This window comes from Sus scrofa, chromosome 4 (assembly GCF_000003025.6).
Source record: "Sus scrofa isolate TJ Tabasco breed Duroc chromosome 4, Sscrofa11.1, whole genome shotgun sequence".
In the NCBI taxonomy this organism is placed as follows: Eukaryota; Metazoa; Chordata; class Mammalia; order Artiodactyla; family Suidae; genus Sus; species Sus scrofa.
Window position 1 is genome coordinate 126,028,305 of NC_010446.5, and position 15,788 is coordinate 126,044,092.

Consider the following 15,788-nt stretch of genomic DNA (forward strand, 5'->3'; position numbering starts at 1 on the left):
GGAGACAGACCCGTGAGAAAACAGCACGAAGATGATAAGAAACAGCTCAACACACCCTCCAAGGAGCGCAGGCTTTTTCTAGGTCAAACACATCCAATTCCCCCGGAAAACGCTGGAAGGATGAGCCTCCCACGTACCCCCTCCTGGACCAAGGGCGCACACAGATGCAGTTCCAACAGAAAGGCGACACGCAGCCCGGGAGGTCATCTGCCTCCCGAACCCCCCACCCCAAGTCCTCAATAGAAAAAAGCCCTTCCCGGGAAAGAGACCTTCAGAACCGCAACTAAACCCCAGATTTCGGTCCAGCCCTAGGAGAGTTTAAAGGCCATTTTCTACCATCATTCTGCACCTAGTCACGGAAGCGATGCCAGCCACTCAGATTCATAGGGTTCTTAAAATGGTAATTTGGAGTAAAATGTAACTCAGAGAACTTTGAATCATTCATTAGCACCTTATAATTACTCTGCTAATTAGGTTGACACGGCACTTAATCAGGAGTAATACGCCGTCTTGTCACTGGCACTTCCCATTACTCTGACATTCAACAAGAGACAGGTTGGAGACGTCCTAGAGAAAATAATGCAAGTTGATACCCTCCGACGAAGCGTCACAGTCAAGCCACGCTCCGGTCCCAAGTGGATCCACAGTGACTGTTTCCTTTCCAAAAGAGCAGCCGGAAGGGGCGAGGGAGGGAGGAAAGGAGAAGGAGGTGGGGAAGAGAGAGAGAGAGAGAGAGAGAGAGAGAGAGAGAGAGAGAGAGAGAGAGAGGAGCTGGCTGGTGGCGTGGCGAGGAGGGAGGACGAGCTGCGGACCCACCACTCGGGTTCCAGAGCGCCAAGCCAGCCCGACACCGCAGCGAACCGAGGCTGCCCCCGCCGCTAGAAAACACCTCCAAGCCTTATTTCCCCCGCTAGGGAGAAAGTGTCTGGCCAGGCATTTCTTCCAGCGCGGGCCCAGACTGGAGACCAGGCTGGGGCCCCCCGGTTTTGAGCAGCAGGCCCTTCTTCCCTACTCCTCTTGAGAGTGCGGGTTGGACCGGGATCCCGCTCCGTCCCCCCTCCCCGCTCCCCCCGGGGCTGGCTGCTCGGCTGGGCCAAAGGGGCGAGAAATCAGAGCTCAGAGTGCGCCCGCCCACCCAGAGCTCCGGCTGCCGGAGTTACACACTTTCTCTTGGGTGTCTTCGGGGATTCCCTTCCTCTGCTCTCAGTGTCCTGGGACTAGTCTCGCTGGCGTCTGGGGAGGTGCGTGGGCGGCCGCGCTGGCGTCTAAAGGTAAGCCGAGCAAATTCCTTTTCCCTTCCTGTGTCCTCCTTCCCTCCCGCTTAGACTTCTTCTCGGGCAAATCATGACTACTTTCTCCTTTGCTTTCTGGTTTTGTTTAAGCCTTTGGTTCCCGCCTCTGCTCTCTTTCCCGCTCCCTTTGCCCTCACGCGCGACCGCGGCCACGGGGACCACGGCAGCACGAGGTGCTTGGCTTGGGGCCGCAGGCAGACGGGTGTGCGGGTTCTCAAAAGAGCAGCGGGGCCGGGCGGCGAACGCTGACGGGCTCGCGAGCCGAGCGCCCATTGGCTCCTGGCACGTCGGCGTCGCTCGCCGGCGCGGGCGCGGCCAATGGGGGCGCGGGGCCCGGCGCGCGGTCTCGGCGGCGGGGCCGCGGGCCCGGCGCGGCGCGGGGAGCGGCGGCAGTGGCCGTGACGTCACGGGAGGGGGTCGGCGCCGCCCGCTCGCCGCCGGATTACAAGCCAACGCGCCCGGCAGCGGCCGGAGTCGCTCGGCGCCGCGTCTCCGCCGCCTCTTTGGCCTGCGCCTGCTCCTTCTTGCCTCCTCCTCGTCCTCGTGTGGTCGTGACCGCTGCGGCGGTGTCGGCTCCACAACTTTGCAAGAAAGTTGAGAAACTCGGCTCCGGGGCGGCCGAGTCGCGCGCGGCAGCCACCTCGGGGAGCCGCCAGGCAGCTCCGAGGGCGCGCGGCCGCCCGGGCTTCGCCGTCGCTGCACCTGCCACGTCCGCCGCCGCCGCTGCCGCCTGGTGCCAGGCTGTGGGCAGACCCAGGCGGCGGCAGCGGCGGCGGCGTCGGGGTCACCTCCCGCCGCCTGCGCCTTCGTCTGGGTCGCCTGCGCCGCCACCGCCGCCCCACGTGCGCGGTGGTTCCTGGGGCGCACGCTCCGTGCTTCCTCAATTTTTGTAACTTTCCCCCTCTGCCTTCCTTTCTCCCAACCGCTATTTTTTTTTCTTTTTTTTTTTCTTTTTTGCTTTGGGGGGGAAAAGAGTGTCGAAAGTGTCCACGGATTGCGGCTTCGCATTTATCCTTCCTTCTCTCCCCGCCCCACTTTTTTTTTTTTTTTTTTTTAAGCGGAGACAACATTGTTTAGTGTTATTTTGTTTTACGATCGATAGCTTCCTTGGCGTGGTCTGGGCGGCTGCGGAGCGGCGGACTGGCGTGGACCTCATGTAGAAATGACAACAATGGAAGGGGCCAGCGGGTCGAGTTTTGGAATAGACACGATTTTGTCCAGTGCCAGTTCGGGCAGCCCCGGCATGATGAATGGAGATTTCCGCCCGCTCGGCGAGGCCCGGACCGCGGATTTTAGGAGTCAGGCCACTCCGTCCCCCTGTTCGGAGATTGATACCGTAGGAACGGCGCCTTCTTCTCCGATCTCCGTCACCATGGAGCCCCCGGAGCCGCATCTGGTGGCAGACGGGCCCCAGCATCACCACCACCTCCACCACAGCCAGCAGCCGCCGCCGCCGGCCGCGGCCCCCACGCAAAGTTTGCAGCCTTCGCCCCAACAGCAGCCGCCGCCGCCGCCGCCGCCCCCGGCCCAGCAGCTGGGCTCGGCCGCCTCGGCCCCCAGGACTTCCACCTCTTCTTTTTTAATCAAGGACATTCTGGGCGACAGCAAACCTCTGGCAGCGTGTGCACCCTACAGCACCAGCGTCTCCTCCCCCCACCACACCCCGAAGCAGGAGAGCAACGCAGCCCACGAGAGCTTCCGGCCAAAGCTCGAGCAGGAGGACAGCAAAACCAAACTGGACAAGCGGGAAGAGTCCCAGAGCGACATCAAATGCCACGGTGAGTCGCGCCGCCTCCCTCGGCCGTCTGGCTGCTCCTCCTCCTGCCTCCCGCTCTCCCCTTCAGCCTCCCGCGACCCTCTGCTGGGATTCCAAGGCCCTTCGCAGCTTCTGGGGCCGTCGCGCCGCAGTGGAAATCTGCAGGCGGGAGGGAGGCCCGGGCGTGCGAGGGGGGGATCCGTCCCAAGTTCTCTTATTGTTTCGCTTCTACCTTCAGCCGTCACCGCCATCCCAGTGCTTTCTTTGTTTTACTTCATTTTAATTTGTTGGGAAGCGGGCAGCGGCGGAGGCGATCTGACCCGAAGATGCTTTCGTATTTCAGGGGACTCGGGGGTGTGATCGCAGAGCAGCGGTTCGTTTTTAATGCAGACGGTTTCATTCCTCCCACACGCTTGTTTTTTCTACGCGCCGGGTGCAGGGATTTTCAGATAGAGCGAATGAAAACATTCCGAGTTGGTTAGCAAAGCAACTTTGAAAAACATTAGGTGGTGACTAAACAGGGAGGTCCATGCCCGGTAACATTTTATAATGAGTGTTTCAGGTTTTAACAATGCCCTTCCTATGCCCTGGCCCTAGCTGAATATCCGTATTTCGGTAAGATTTTTGGCTTCCTACAAGTAATTCGGAGGTAGCATTTATGAAAGTGAGATTTTTTGGAGCTGAATTGATGTATATTTGTAAAATCAGAAGATGGCCATGAAATTATCCTCCGACTCCCCTTTTCCATCTTCTCCTCAGAAAATTTCATAAGTGCGTGCTCTGGTCTTTGCATGGCCCAAGAGTTTTTAACATAGGAGGAGAGTTCTTTTTTTTTTTCTTTTCCTAAGTTGATTATCATTATTATTCATCTCTGCCATCTCTAGGAAAGATGTGTGCTGCCTGTTTGGAAGGTAGGTTATTGCCTCTTCATTTTACTATTGTAGCATTAGCATAATAGTGCCCCAAACAGATGTACAGTCTGGTCTGGCGATTTTTTTGTGCACCAACCTCCCCAGTGGGTCAATTAGAGAGATTATTGTTCTTCCTGCAGGGAAGATCAAGGAGCCCAGCAAAAACGGGTACAAACAGAGAGGGATTGACATATCGATTTCCCAGCATTTCAGCAAAAAACCAAAGTTGACAAATAGAATCCGGAAATCTCTGGGCTGTCACCTGGATGGGCTCAGTGATTTCCACCTCCGCACGGGTGTCTGGGAGACAGTCTTTCTGAAGCTCCGAGAGACCTGATGCAAAAGCAGCTGCAGAGAGTTTGACCCAACATTTCCCAAGTGCGCCTGAAAAAGGAAAACAAATGCCTGTGACTTTTAGTAAACAGAGGTTAACATGAAAAAGGTGCCCCCTCCTCAAAACAAAAACAACACAAAGTCGCAAGACCTTTTGAAAACTAACAGATCAGGAAATACAAAGAGAAAACAATAACGGAAAAGGAACCTGGCTTACCCCCTATCTCAGAAACAATAAGAAAAGGAACCTTTATCATAAAGTTTTTTTTTTTCTTTTCCTTTTTCGTTTCTGAAGACGGGAAGATCCACCACTCTTTTGGAACCTTTTCGGTGCTCTGCCCAAGGCTCCACGCTCCCTAGGCAGTCCTCTTCCTCCGCGCTGGCTAAGGTCCAAGAATAGTCACCCCCGAGACCAGAGGCTGGCTTGGGAAGGCCTGTGCCAGGAGGACACTCCATCCTGCCCCATTCCAGGCTACCTCACGGCTGTGTCTGGGTTTCTGTGTAGGAACAAAGGAGGAAGGAGACCGGGAGATTACGAGCAGCCGAGAGAGTCCCCCTGTGAGAGCCAAAAAGCCCCGCAAAGCCAGGACAGCTTTCTCTGACCACCAACTCAATCAACTGGAGCGTAGCTTTGAGCGACAGAAGTACCTGAGTGTGCAGGACCGCATGGACCTGGCGGCTGCACTCAACCTCACTGACACCCAGGTCAAGACCTGGTACCAGAACCGCAGGTAAGGGAGGCTGTGTGGAGGGAGCAAAGGCGTCTGGCCCCAGAGACACGAGGGACTCAGAGGGCCCACACTGGGCACTTGGGGGCTCTCGGGCTGGGGCGGGGATCCGCCACAGGTCCGAGGTGAAAGGGGTCCATAGGCAGCTGAGGTCTGGAGAGGTGGGCGCGTCCAAGCGCTTCCAAGTGTTTTAGCAGGTGCAACTTGCCCTCTCAAACCTGAGTGGCTGGCATTCCCCCCATTTCCGCCACCCAATCAATCAAGCCACACCTTCTCAAATTAAGACCTCTGAGTAGCAGACACTCAGGCCTTTTGGGCCTGCCCCGGGATGGTTCTCCATCTCCATAGCTGGTCGCCAGTCTGGTATTTCCATCCTGGAAGAGCTGACCTACTGGCCACAGTTTGAAAGTCCTTGCGGGGCCTGTGAGGCAGCCGGGAGAGGTAGGGTGGGCAGCTGGTCAGGCTTCGACTGAGGGTCTGTCCCCTGTGCTGGCCACCTCAGGGCCTTCCGGGACCCACAGCTTCCCTGGGAAGGAAATTAGGAAAGGGGCTGGCGGTGCTCTCAGGCCCCTGAGCTGCAGGGCCAAGCCCAGCCTGGCGGGCCGAGGCCGAGGTTCTGCAGGGTTTCCAAGCCTGGCGATCGGCTCCCCTGCCTGGCTTTCCTCTCCCCTCCTCTTCTCCCGTCTGTGTTCTAATCGTCCAGAAGTGTGGTTGGAAATGCCCCTCCAGTTGTCATCTTTACCATAATTTTCTGTCTCATTACATACGGTTTCAGCCACCCTAATTCTGTCGGAAAACATTAGTGTCATTTGTAGCCAATTTAAAATGGGCGACATGTTTATTAATTTGGCTGGAGCTGCCGGGTATGGATGGCCCACCAGCCCGAGTTCCGTCAGGAGGCCTTGGAGCCGAGTCCGGCTGCCTGGGCTTCCTAGCAGGGGTGCGCCGGGGGAGGGAGGGGGCCGAGAAAGGCTGATCACAGGTTTTAATTGTTCCTCCCTCCCGGAGGCGAAGAGAGCTTGAAATGCATTGTCCCCTCCCAGACCGGCCCCCGCGGTCCTGTCCCCTTGGGAGAGCCCTCCCTCCGATGAATTGCGTTTTGAAACCGTGTCGCCTTCCTGGCTCCAAGGCCCCCACCTGCTGGAAGGTCCTGTCAGGCCGAGGAGAGAGAGGTGTCCCCACAGCCCTGGGGACCCAGCGGGGCAGGGGTCCGAGGCCCGGCCGGCTGCGCGCTTCTTTGTTTACGGTTTCTTCTCGCTCGCCCGGAGCAGGGGGGGAGGGGCGGGGAGCAGCCGCTCGGGGACCGGGGCGGAGGGGTGGGGGACGGGTCCCTCGGGGAGGGGACGCGAGCCGCGGGGAAGCCCGCCCCAGGCAAGCGCGGTCTCAGGTGGCCTCGGGGAAAGTTTCAGGAAGTAGCCCGACTGCCAGGGGGGCACCGGCAGAGCAGAGGGGCAGGAGCAGGCCGCAGAGCTGGAGGAATCTGATTTCTGCTCGTCTGAGCCCTCGATGGGGAAAGGGGATTTGGGTGGTTCCGCGAGCAGCCCAGATGCGCGGGGTTGGGGGCCGGGAGGTGTGCTTCCTTCCGGGGTCTCCGCGGGTCTTCCGGGCCCGGGGACGAGAAGGCAGGCGGGCGGGCGGGGGCGGCTGAGTTGGGGGGACAGAGGCCCGGGTGGCGGGACGGGGCCCACAGCGGCGGTGCCCGCCTCTCTTTCCAGGACCAAGTGGAAGCGGCAGACGGCGGTGGGCCTGGAGCTGCTGGCCGAGGCGGGCAATTACTCGGCGCTGCAGAGGATGTTTCCGTCGCCGTATTTCTACCACCCGAGCCTGCTGGGCAGCATGGACAGCACGACGGCCGCGGCGGCCGCCGCCGCGATGTACAGCAGCATGTACCGGACTCCGCCCGCGCCCCACCCCCAGCTGCAGCGGCCCCTGGTGCCCCGGGTGCTCATCCACGGCCTGGGGCCCGGGGGACAGCCGGCCCTCAACCCCCTGTCCAACCCCATCCCGGGCACCCCGCACCCCCGGTGAAGAGCCAGCCAGCCGCAGCCCCTCCCCGCCTCCTCCCGGCCCGGCCCCGGGCCGGCCCCGCCGGCCTCCCCAGCCGCCTTGCAGGAAGCCAAGAAGTGAGAGAAGATGCTCAGCCGTGGGGGGCTTGAGGGGCGGGGGAGAGGAGCCAGCGGTCCCCCCCCACCCCCCAGAGACAGGGCCGGAGAGAGAGCTCCCCCACTGCAGTGTGACTGGCGAAAAACGCTGACCCCAGCCAGAGTGCGACCAGTAAGTGAAAAAACATCCACACACACACATCCTCCGGTTCTTTTTAAAAGTGACTTTAGGGACAAGCAGGAGGGAGGGAGGGGGGAGGGATGAGGAGGGAAGAAAGGAGGGCGGGAGAGGAAAGGCGCGGGCAGAGGGCCGGGGGGACAGTCCATCTGCCCCGGAAAAGAGGCGGGGACCTGAGAACTTTGCACTGATCTCTCATGACCTTTTTTCTTTTGGAAAAGTGGCATGCTCCGTACTATGAAAAAAAGTGTACAGTTGAAAGACTGAGTGATAAGTGATATATCATATTTATTATATGTTGTCCAAAAAAGAGTCGCTTATATACGTTAGTAAAACATGAGTTTTTCTTTCCATGTCTTTTGGATTCAGTAAAATAAATGCTTAGACAAAAGTATAGATTTTTTGTGATTGAAAATTACAGAAATAAAGTTTATCTTTTTTTAACAAGTGATGTAATCCAAGGGAGCTGATTTTACTGAAGCAGAACTGCTGTGATGACATGTGTCACTCGGTTCGGGAAAGCAAAATCCCTCCCGGAATATGAGAAATTTATAAAAATCTGTAAAGACCTTGGGTTGACTTGTATAAAAACAGCTCCGTTTTTCCTGCTGGCCTCTTCTGAACCGTGATTTGCCAGGTGTGCGTTTCTTCTCCAAGTGGACGAATTCAGAGCCGTCCTCGGGCCGCGGGAGACGAGTCCGGGCTCCCAGGCAGCGGGTGCCGGCCAAGCAGGCGGTCAACTTTCCCCGCTGCCCGGGCCGGCCTGGCAGCCCCCGCCGAGCCGGCTCTGTCCGCCCCTCCTCCTCCTGCGAGGGCTCCTCCCGGGCGGCGAGGGTCCGAGACGCGGGCAGAGGCCGGGCGGAAGGCGGGCGCACCTTCTGCGGGCCTCGCAGCTGTTCTGCAGCCCGCGGCCGGGCACCCGCGCTGCGGGACAGCCTGCAAGCGGGAGGCTGCCGGGCGGCGCAATTAGGGCGCCCGGGGGACTCGGAGAGGCCTGGCTAACAACCCGGTCAGGCTTTGATCCCTGCCTTCTCACTCCCCCGCGGGCCTCGTCCAGCCTCCAGCCCGGCGCCAGGCCTCCTGTCCTAGTGAGCAGGCTGTGCTGGGATGCTGGGGAGCACTGCAGCTCTGGCCCGCGATAGGTGTGCCAAGCTTTTCATCTGTGTCCCTGGATCTTTTGGGACCACGACATGAGAGGCCCTGCCCAGAGGGTAGAGGAGGCCGGCTGCCTGCTTTGGGAGAGTGTGTGAGTGTGTGAGAATGGGTGTATAAATGCTCGCGGCACATGGGCCAGAGCTCAGCCTCAGCTGCCCGCCCACCCTTCCCCTCTGGCTCCCCAAGAGGCTGGGCCCTCAGGACTCCGCCAGCGGGCTGCTGGAGGGGTACAGTCCTGGGGCTTCTCCAGCCCCAAGTTGCCCTCCCGAGCAGTCAGAGAGTTGGATCCCGGCTGGGTATCCTCAGGTCTCTAGTACGCAGTCAAAGGGGTACGACCTGAAGCCAGAACACATCCAGACCTCTTTTCCAACTTTCTCTGATGTTTGAACCTTAGTAGAGTTATACAAACATTTATTTACAGAAACTATGGAGTGCTGTGAGACTGTGCTGGGGAGGAGCAGGAAGGAAGAAGCAAAGAGGTGAAATCCAGGAAGAAATTGCCTCGGGCGGCCTCGATCAGACCTTGGCTAATTAGGGAGTGGTTTGCAGATTTCTCCCCAGCTCATCAATTTGCTTTAAACTTGGTCTTGGTCTTGTTTGAGTCTAACAAAAGGATCGGGACTGGCCCTTCTCATTTTCTCCCCGCTGAGCTGGGACCAACTCAAAGAGCTGGGCTGGGCTGGAAACTGGGCACCGCTGTGTCCAGTGGGCTCGCCCACTGCCTGGGCTCTCAGCAGACTCCCCTTGCTCTAGTTTAGCTACTGTTGGGTTTTACAGTCATGTTTAAACAGTTCAGAAAGGGTCTGCCTGGGCCTGAAAAGGCACTTCCCAAGGCTTGGGGGTGTTCTAGCTTGGGGGTCCCTCAGGACTGGTCCTCTTGTAGGGGGGCCAACGGGGGGTGGGGGCAGAAGTGGGACCTGGGAAATCACGGGAGCTCACAAGTTCCAAGTTCCCTACAAAGAATGACCTCAGTCAGCTGGGAAAGGCACACAAACAAACCTTCAAATACCAAGAAGGCCATAGCACCCATCTGCTACCAGCAGCCTGCCAGCCACTCCTTCACTTTCAAGGCCAAACTTGGACCCCATAGGTGGACAATGAAGGGGGAAGCACGGTCGTCTATGGAGACCAGGGTTTCTTAATTAACCTCCTATTCCACTGCTGCTAGCAAGGAGGCGGGCTCCACCAGCGTCTCCCCAAAGGTGCTGTGGCTTCAAAATCGTATTTTTCTTTCACCTGAACCGTGCAGCTGAAAGTGTTGACTCCCTTTCTAAATTTGTTGTGGTTACTTCCTGTTACATAGAAATTGGCACATGGAGTGTGTGTGTGTGTTTGGGTGGGGTGGGGGTGACTGTTGTTCCAGTGCTGAGTGCTGGCTTCTTTCTTTTCATTCTTTTCTTTCTGCAGAACCACGGCAAGGGGCACCTCAGATGTCCCCCCAAACTACTGCTTATAGTCAATGCAAACATAGCCCTCTCCCTCAAAAGGGACCCTTCTGTCTTTCTGTGCCTGCCCAACAGTAGGGGTTTGCTAAGACCTGGAGAACACAGTACCAGGTTTCCCAAAAAGCAAGGACAGGATGCACAAGTCTTTTCTCAAGGGAGATCTCGAGTTAGTTCTGGAGGCTCAGAGGTCTACTGCCCTGGGAGCTGTGTTTCCTTTTTTCCCTCCACCTTCAGCGGGTGTCAGAAGGGGCCTCCCAGGCTCATTCCATTTGGATTTTGCTCCTTTGATTAAGTTGGAAGCAGAGCAACACAGGAAAACAAACGTTTCATAGAGATTTTAAACAGTCACAAAGGCCCCTTAAATTTGTTCACCCCAAGATCAGCTCTGAGACGCCAGAAACCTAGCGTGAGTCTGTAGCAGACGTAAAGTAAGAACTTAACTAGCAGCCAGCCGTTCTAGCCCAAGCCAGCATTTTTCAATGAGTTGCAAAGTAATGATTGCTTCTTGTCTCCACGCCTCCAGCAAATATACCTACCACCTTGTATCAGTTTATTTTTGCTCCTCCCCTTAAAATGAAAGCCCACATGATGGCAAATTAGACAGCTGATTTCCTCTGTTGCAAATAGAACGGCTTACCCTCAAACCAAGACTTCCCCTCCCTTCCTGCCGTCTGACTCCTGCATAGGCGAGCTTTCCCCAGGAGTCTGCGGCAGGCATCCCACCTCCCCTCTTTACACAGGCAGGCTAGTGAGTGGTTTGTTTTGTTATATTTTTAACTTTCTAAAAATATTTGGAAAAGTTCTCCCCAGGGCTAAGGAAACTTTAGTCCCCATGAAGCCACGTGGTTACAGAAATACACTGGAAGAGATCTGCTTGGTTTTCTAAAAAGCCAGGCAGGACTTGAAGTCACTATGCTTTGGAAAGAGACTGGCTTTTCGCCACCGGTGGGCATGGCCAGGGGCAGGGCTGAGCCTCTTCAGGCATGGAGGTTTTCTCCTTAGCTTGGGATTCTTGGTGAAGGAAAGCTGGTCTGTCCTGTGGCGTGGCTGTTGGCTGGAACATTGGACACATTGGGTGGGGCCTTCTCCAGGCTTCACCCAGTGGACCCTGCAACAGTGCCTTTAGGCTTCTTGAGTCTCCCACGAAGTCTTTGTCCTGTCCACCTCCTTGGCCACTTTCAGCCTTCCTCTGTACCCATGGGGGTGGGGGCCTGTGTGCCCCTCTTTCTTCTGCAGGTTAAGCACCCCCAGGGCTTGGGGGAGGAAGCGTATAGGGTCAGTGGCCCGTGCTTTCTGAGAGAGGGAGGTATCACTGGCCTTTGACACTGGAAAAGCAGGTCAGCTGTCTCTCGGCGACGAGACGACCCAGAAGGGACCCCCCCCCCCCCCCGTTCCGGCTGTTGGTCTCAGCGTTGCTGGCTGGACGGTCCTGGCCAAGCTCTCCTTTCTCAGGGTGTCTCCTCTCTCTCTCTCCTGGTCTCTCCCCTCGGGCCTCCGTCTCCCGGGTCTCTCTCCCAGCACCACAGACAGCTCCCAGGGCGCGCGGAGGAGCGAAGCGCCGGAGGCTGGAGGGTTCCCGGCCAGGCCTAGGCGACCGCAGGGGGCGCCTGGGGAAGCGGCGGCGGCGCCCGCGGGGGAGGTCCGCGTGGTGATTACAAAGCGCCCTCCTCGGCAGCGTTTCCTGATTAGCTCTAAGTCCAAACAGGGTCACATTCCAAAGAACAAAATCTTCAGATCAATAAAGTCATTCACCAACCAAAAGACTCGGGGTAAGTAGTGCTCAGCTGACAGATCATCGCTAAACCGTCCCTATTGAGTAAGTTCTTAGTGGAAGCCGACTGGGAAGGAGCGGGGCCTCCGGTCTGCTGCTTCGAAGCCCGAGCGCCGCGGCCTCCGCGAAGTCGCCGGTGGAACGGCCCCAAATGGCCCTTTTTTACTTTCGCCGCTCGCGCAGCCCCGACTGTGCCGGCGAAGAGCCGCTGGGGCGGGGGGAAGCCGGAGACGCGCTCCGGGGGCGACCGCCCTGCAGGTCGGGCTGAGCAGAGTCCTCGGTCTCCACTGCTTCCCCCGCCGCCCGGGCCTCCTCCCCGCGAGTGTGTCTCCCAGTTCCCGCGACCATCTGGGCCAGGACAGGGGGGCGTCCCCGCAGGAGCGCCCCCGAAAAAGGAGGACCTTCGCGAGCCCGCGATTGAACGCGGACGATCAAAAGGGGCTTTGTCGCTTGGTGGAGCGGAGGGGTTCCCGCCCCACCCACTCCTATCTCTGCCCCCCGACTTTATTCTGGAGCGAAGAGGCCCTCGGTATCGAGGTCCTCCCTGCCCCTTCCAGCCATCGCACACCCGGTGCAGCCGGCGATGTAAGCGGCGGCTCCCGCGCCCGGGGTCAGCGCGCCGGCTCCGCGCCGCGTCTCCCGCGCTGCGCGCCCAAGGCCGGCCTCCCGCTCCTCCCGCCCCTCGGGACAGCCCCGCGGACCCAAATCCCTGCTCCCCGTTACAGACGGTGTTGCAGGGAGAAATGTGCGCACAGGACGGGGACAGGAATCCAAATGCTTTCACGAACGGTGCTCGGGCAGGGCCTGTAGAGCAGAGAGAGCCCTGCTCTCACATCTCAGTGGGCTCGGGAGGGAATGGAAAGCCTCCTATGAAGATGATAAAATAATCGCTGCCCCGCTCGAAGCTCCTGTCCTTATTCCAGTTCATACCCTCCGCCTCCAGGCCTCAAGGCACAGGCGAATGCCTCCTTCCGTGTGTCTTCAGTCCTCAGAAGCCAGCTCCTCGACCGCCTCTCTGGCTCTCCTCTTCCAGTCCCCTTTGTCCTTGGAGCAATGGAAATGCTACGTGCAGGTTTACATGCCAATAGAGATTTTAGCAGTTACCCACATTCGAAAGTCAGACGCCCCTGGGGACCCCCCCCCCACGAACCTCCGAAGGCAGGAGCAACGTGTTCCAAGGTGTGCATCCCCACGTGAAACGGGAAGAAAAGTTTTCTCTAGAGCAATATGTATTTACACCAACGCCTTAGGAGAGAGAAGTTAGGCACCGGGCGGTGCGTGGTTTTCTTATTCCTGTGCCACAAATGGACAACCATCGTGGCAAAGTCGTCTATATTCTCAAGCCGATTGGCTGATAGAATGTTAGGAAAAGCGTAATGGAAGTCGGTGCCACTCACTTCCTGCTGTAGGGAAGCTAAGCTACTAGGTATAGTTTCCAGATGCAGGGAGTGTTCTAAGTGGAGAGATTATGATAGGTCTCTTTTTCACTAGACAGTCTCCGGTTCAATGACCTGCTAGGGAATGATCTTCCAGGGATCTAATATGAAGCTTCTGATTTTAATACCTCTTATTTGAGAACAATAGGCATGTTGTCTTTTCTGATAGATGCAAATAAGGATCTCATCGCCCAACTTCCTCTTGCATTCCCCCTCCCCCCCATCTGCAGACCAATGGGCAGGGAAGAATTTCTAGGCCAGATAGCAACAGAGACGGACTAGTGCTTTGGAAGTAGGGTGTATCAGAGCCACAATCACTTAAAAACATCAAATTATTATTCATCTGCCCCGTTTCCCACAAATTTAAGCTTCCCGGAAGCTAGCCAAGTCGTTTCCATTAAATTAAGAGGATTTCAAAGGGACATCAACTTCCTCACCAGCCCTGAGTGAACACACTGTGGCATTACATTAAACATGCTCACACGTGAATAAATGCATAATTGTCACATAACCGTTCATTGCTATGCATCAATAAATCGGCCCAGAAAATCACATAAAACACCAATGGGTAAGTGCAAGCATGGGGTGAGTCATTTCGTCTTTCTCCCCTTTTGGACTGCTTTTGAAATTTCTGGCAGTCCACATTTTTGCCGCTGCCCTGAGCGTCTTCAGATTTATGAAGTAGCAGGTCAACAGCCTGTTCTTTCCGGTCGGGAGACAGCTCCACCCACTCCTGTCACGTGGCAGCCTTTGACCCGCCCACCTCAGCCGTGCCCAATCGGAGCGCAGGAACGGGAACGAAAGCTGCGGTGCCTGAGCCGCTGGGATTTCTCTTCCTCCGCTTACTCGTCCTGTGGTTTGGGGCAGACTTTTCCCAGGCTTGAGGTTTCCGAGGCCAGGCCCAAACTTTATTACCTATTTCCTTTACCTCTCTTGTTGTTTTGGGTAAAGGATGACATTATGCAGCTTCCACTGCTTCTCGTGGCCTAATTATCTCTGCCGAAGACACAGTTACTTTCACATGCCCAAAGTCCTCCCACGAAGGTATTTATTAGGGTAAATGTCGATTAGAATTTGTCTAAACATTCGGACCTTTCCAACTCATTTGGTAAAACAGTAATGACTGCTTTCATTTCAGGAACTGGTACTAGATATGATGGCCGGAGTCTGTTGAGAAGCATCAGGTGAGTGAATTCGGTGGAGGGAAGCTCTGGCCCACCTGCCGGTGCTTAAGGCCTGGCCACAGAGTCTGTTCTGTTCTCATTCCCACCTTGCTTTTATCCTCCTGACTTTGGTTATTTTATGTTTGGGATTTTTTTTTTTGGCCTCGTCTGCGGCATGTGGAAGTGCCCAGGCCAGGGATGGGACCCATTATCGCAGCGATGCAGGCGGCTGCAGCGACAAGACAGGATCCTTACCCAGCTGTGTCACAGGAGAACTCCTCTGGGATGTTTTTTATGGGGTCAAAGGTGATGGGCCCCGTATTTCTGTTGAGGGATGTCAATGATGAAGAATTGAATTAAACTTGTAAATTTGTTGGATCTTACTCTTCATTAATATTTTGGGACGAGATTGAAAAACCCCCAACCATTCAAGACACTGCTTATTAAGACCAGTGCTGCATATGTTGGTGACAGTTTCAGGAAGGATCTCCTTTATTTGGTAACATGTTTTCCGGGCTTTTCTTTTCTTCTTGTGAATGATTTAGTCCCTTAAGAGAACTTGTTTGTTGGTTCTGCCCAGAAATTTGGCAAAAGGATATTTTCCAATAGCCACGTTAATAAGTAATTGGATTTTAAGCACAACTGATCTTGATCCAAACAGGACTGGAAAGAATCTAGTTTAGTAGCTATTCTAAACTTTAGTTTTTTTTCTTACAACATATTCGTTTGGTGTTTTTTTTTCTTTCAACTCTGGTCCCTTGCTCTCATTTTTTTCTGTAGAGATATAGAAGAGGAAGGAAAGAGATACTAGAGTATTACAGCTTTTTCAGGTGATTCTTGTCTTTCAGTTTTGATGGAGTTAAATTTATGTGATCAAATCCTATTATGCCCCCAAAATCAGGCTTTTTGTAGAATCGATTAAAATAACTTTTCTGTTGTAAAAGTAATGCATGCTCACTGTGGAGGAAATTTTAAGTATGAAGAGTAGAGAGGGAAAAAAAAAGTTCATCTTCCATCAAAGAAAGCCACTGCTAAAATTTGATTCTAGATATTTGCTATGAATTTTGGTATAGTTGTGATCACATTTCATCTGGGATATTATACTTTTCCCATGTAGTACAAGTATTTCTCTATGTTATTTAAAACTCTTTCTAAATATAATATATGGTGCATAAGATTCTCTCCCATAAATGTGTCATGATTGAGTCAACCATTCTGTCATCACTGGATGTTTAAATTGTTTTTCTTAATTTGAGATAAATAAAACTCCAGTGAGCATGAAGGCAAGATTTGGGGAATGGATTCTATATATTATTTGGTGTATCGCTTTATGATTTATCTTGATGAGAGCAGTGGAAGCAATGAAAGAATGAGATGACCAGCTCAAGAGGAGAAATGAATCACTGACCAAAGGTAGTGGTTTCGGTGAATAGTGCAAATTCAGCCTGAGTAAGCTGAGAGCTACAGGAGCCTCTATATGCCATGGTGAAGTCAGCTAAGAATAGCACTTACAATTTT

General features: G+C 55.2%; 1 protein-coding gene and 1 long non-coding RNA gene across 4 annotated transcripts in view; both read left to right on the top strand.

Annotated features, from left to right (window-relative positions):
* On the top strand, positions 2,069-7,358 carry BARHL2 (BarH like homeobox 2). Its single transcript, XM_021090291.1, has 3 exons — positions 2,069-3,070; positions 4,798-5,023; positions 6,736-7,358. The coding sequence occupies exons 1-3, from the start codon at positions 2,455-2,457 to the stop codon at positions 7,046-7,048; spliced, it is 1,155 nt and encodes a 384-aa protein (XP_020945950.1). The 5' UTR covers positions 2,069-2,454; the 3' UTR covers positions 7,049-7,358.
* LOC102158810 overlaps positions 13,906-15,788 on the top strand; it is a 94,366-nt gene continuing 92,483 nt past the window's right edge. For all 3 annotated transcript variants that reach the window (XR_002343784.1, XR_002343783.1, XR_002343785.1), the window contains exons 1-2: positions 13,906-14,151; positions 14,246-14,291. This is a non-coding gene — a long non-coding RNA (uncharacterized LOC102158810). The remainder of the gene's footprint in view (positions 14,152-14,245; positions 14,292-15,788) is intronic.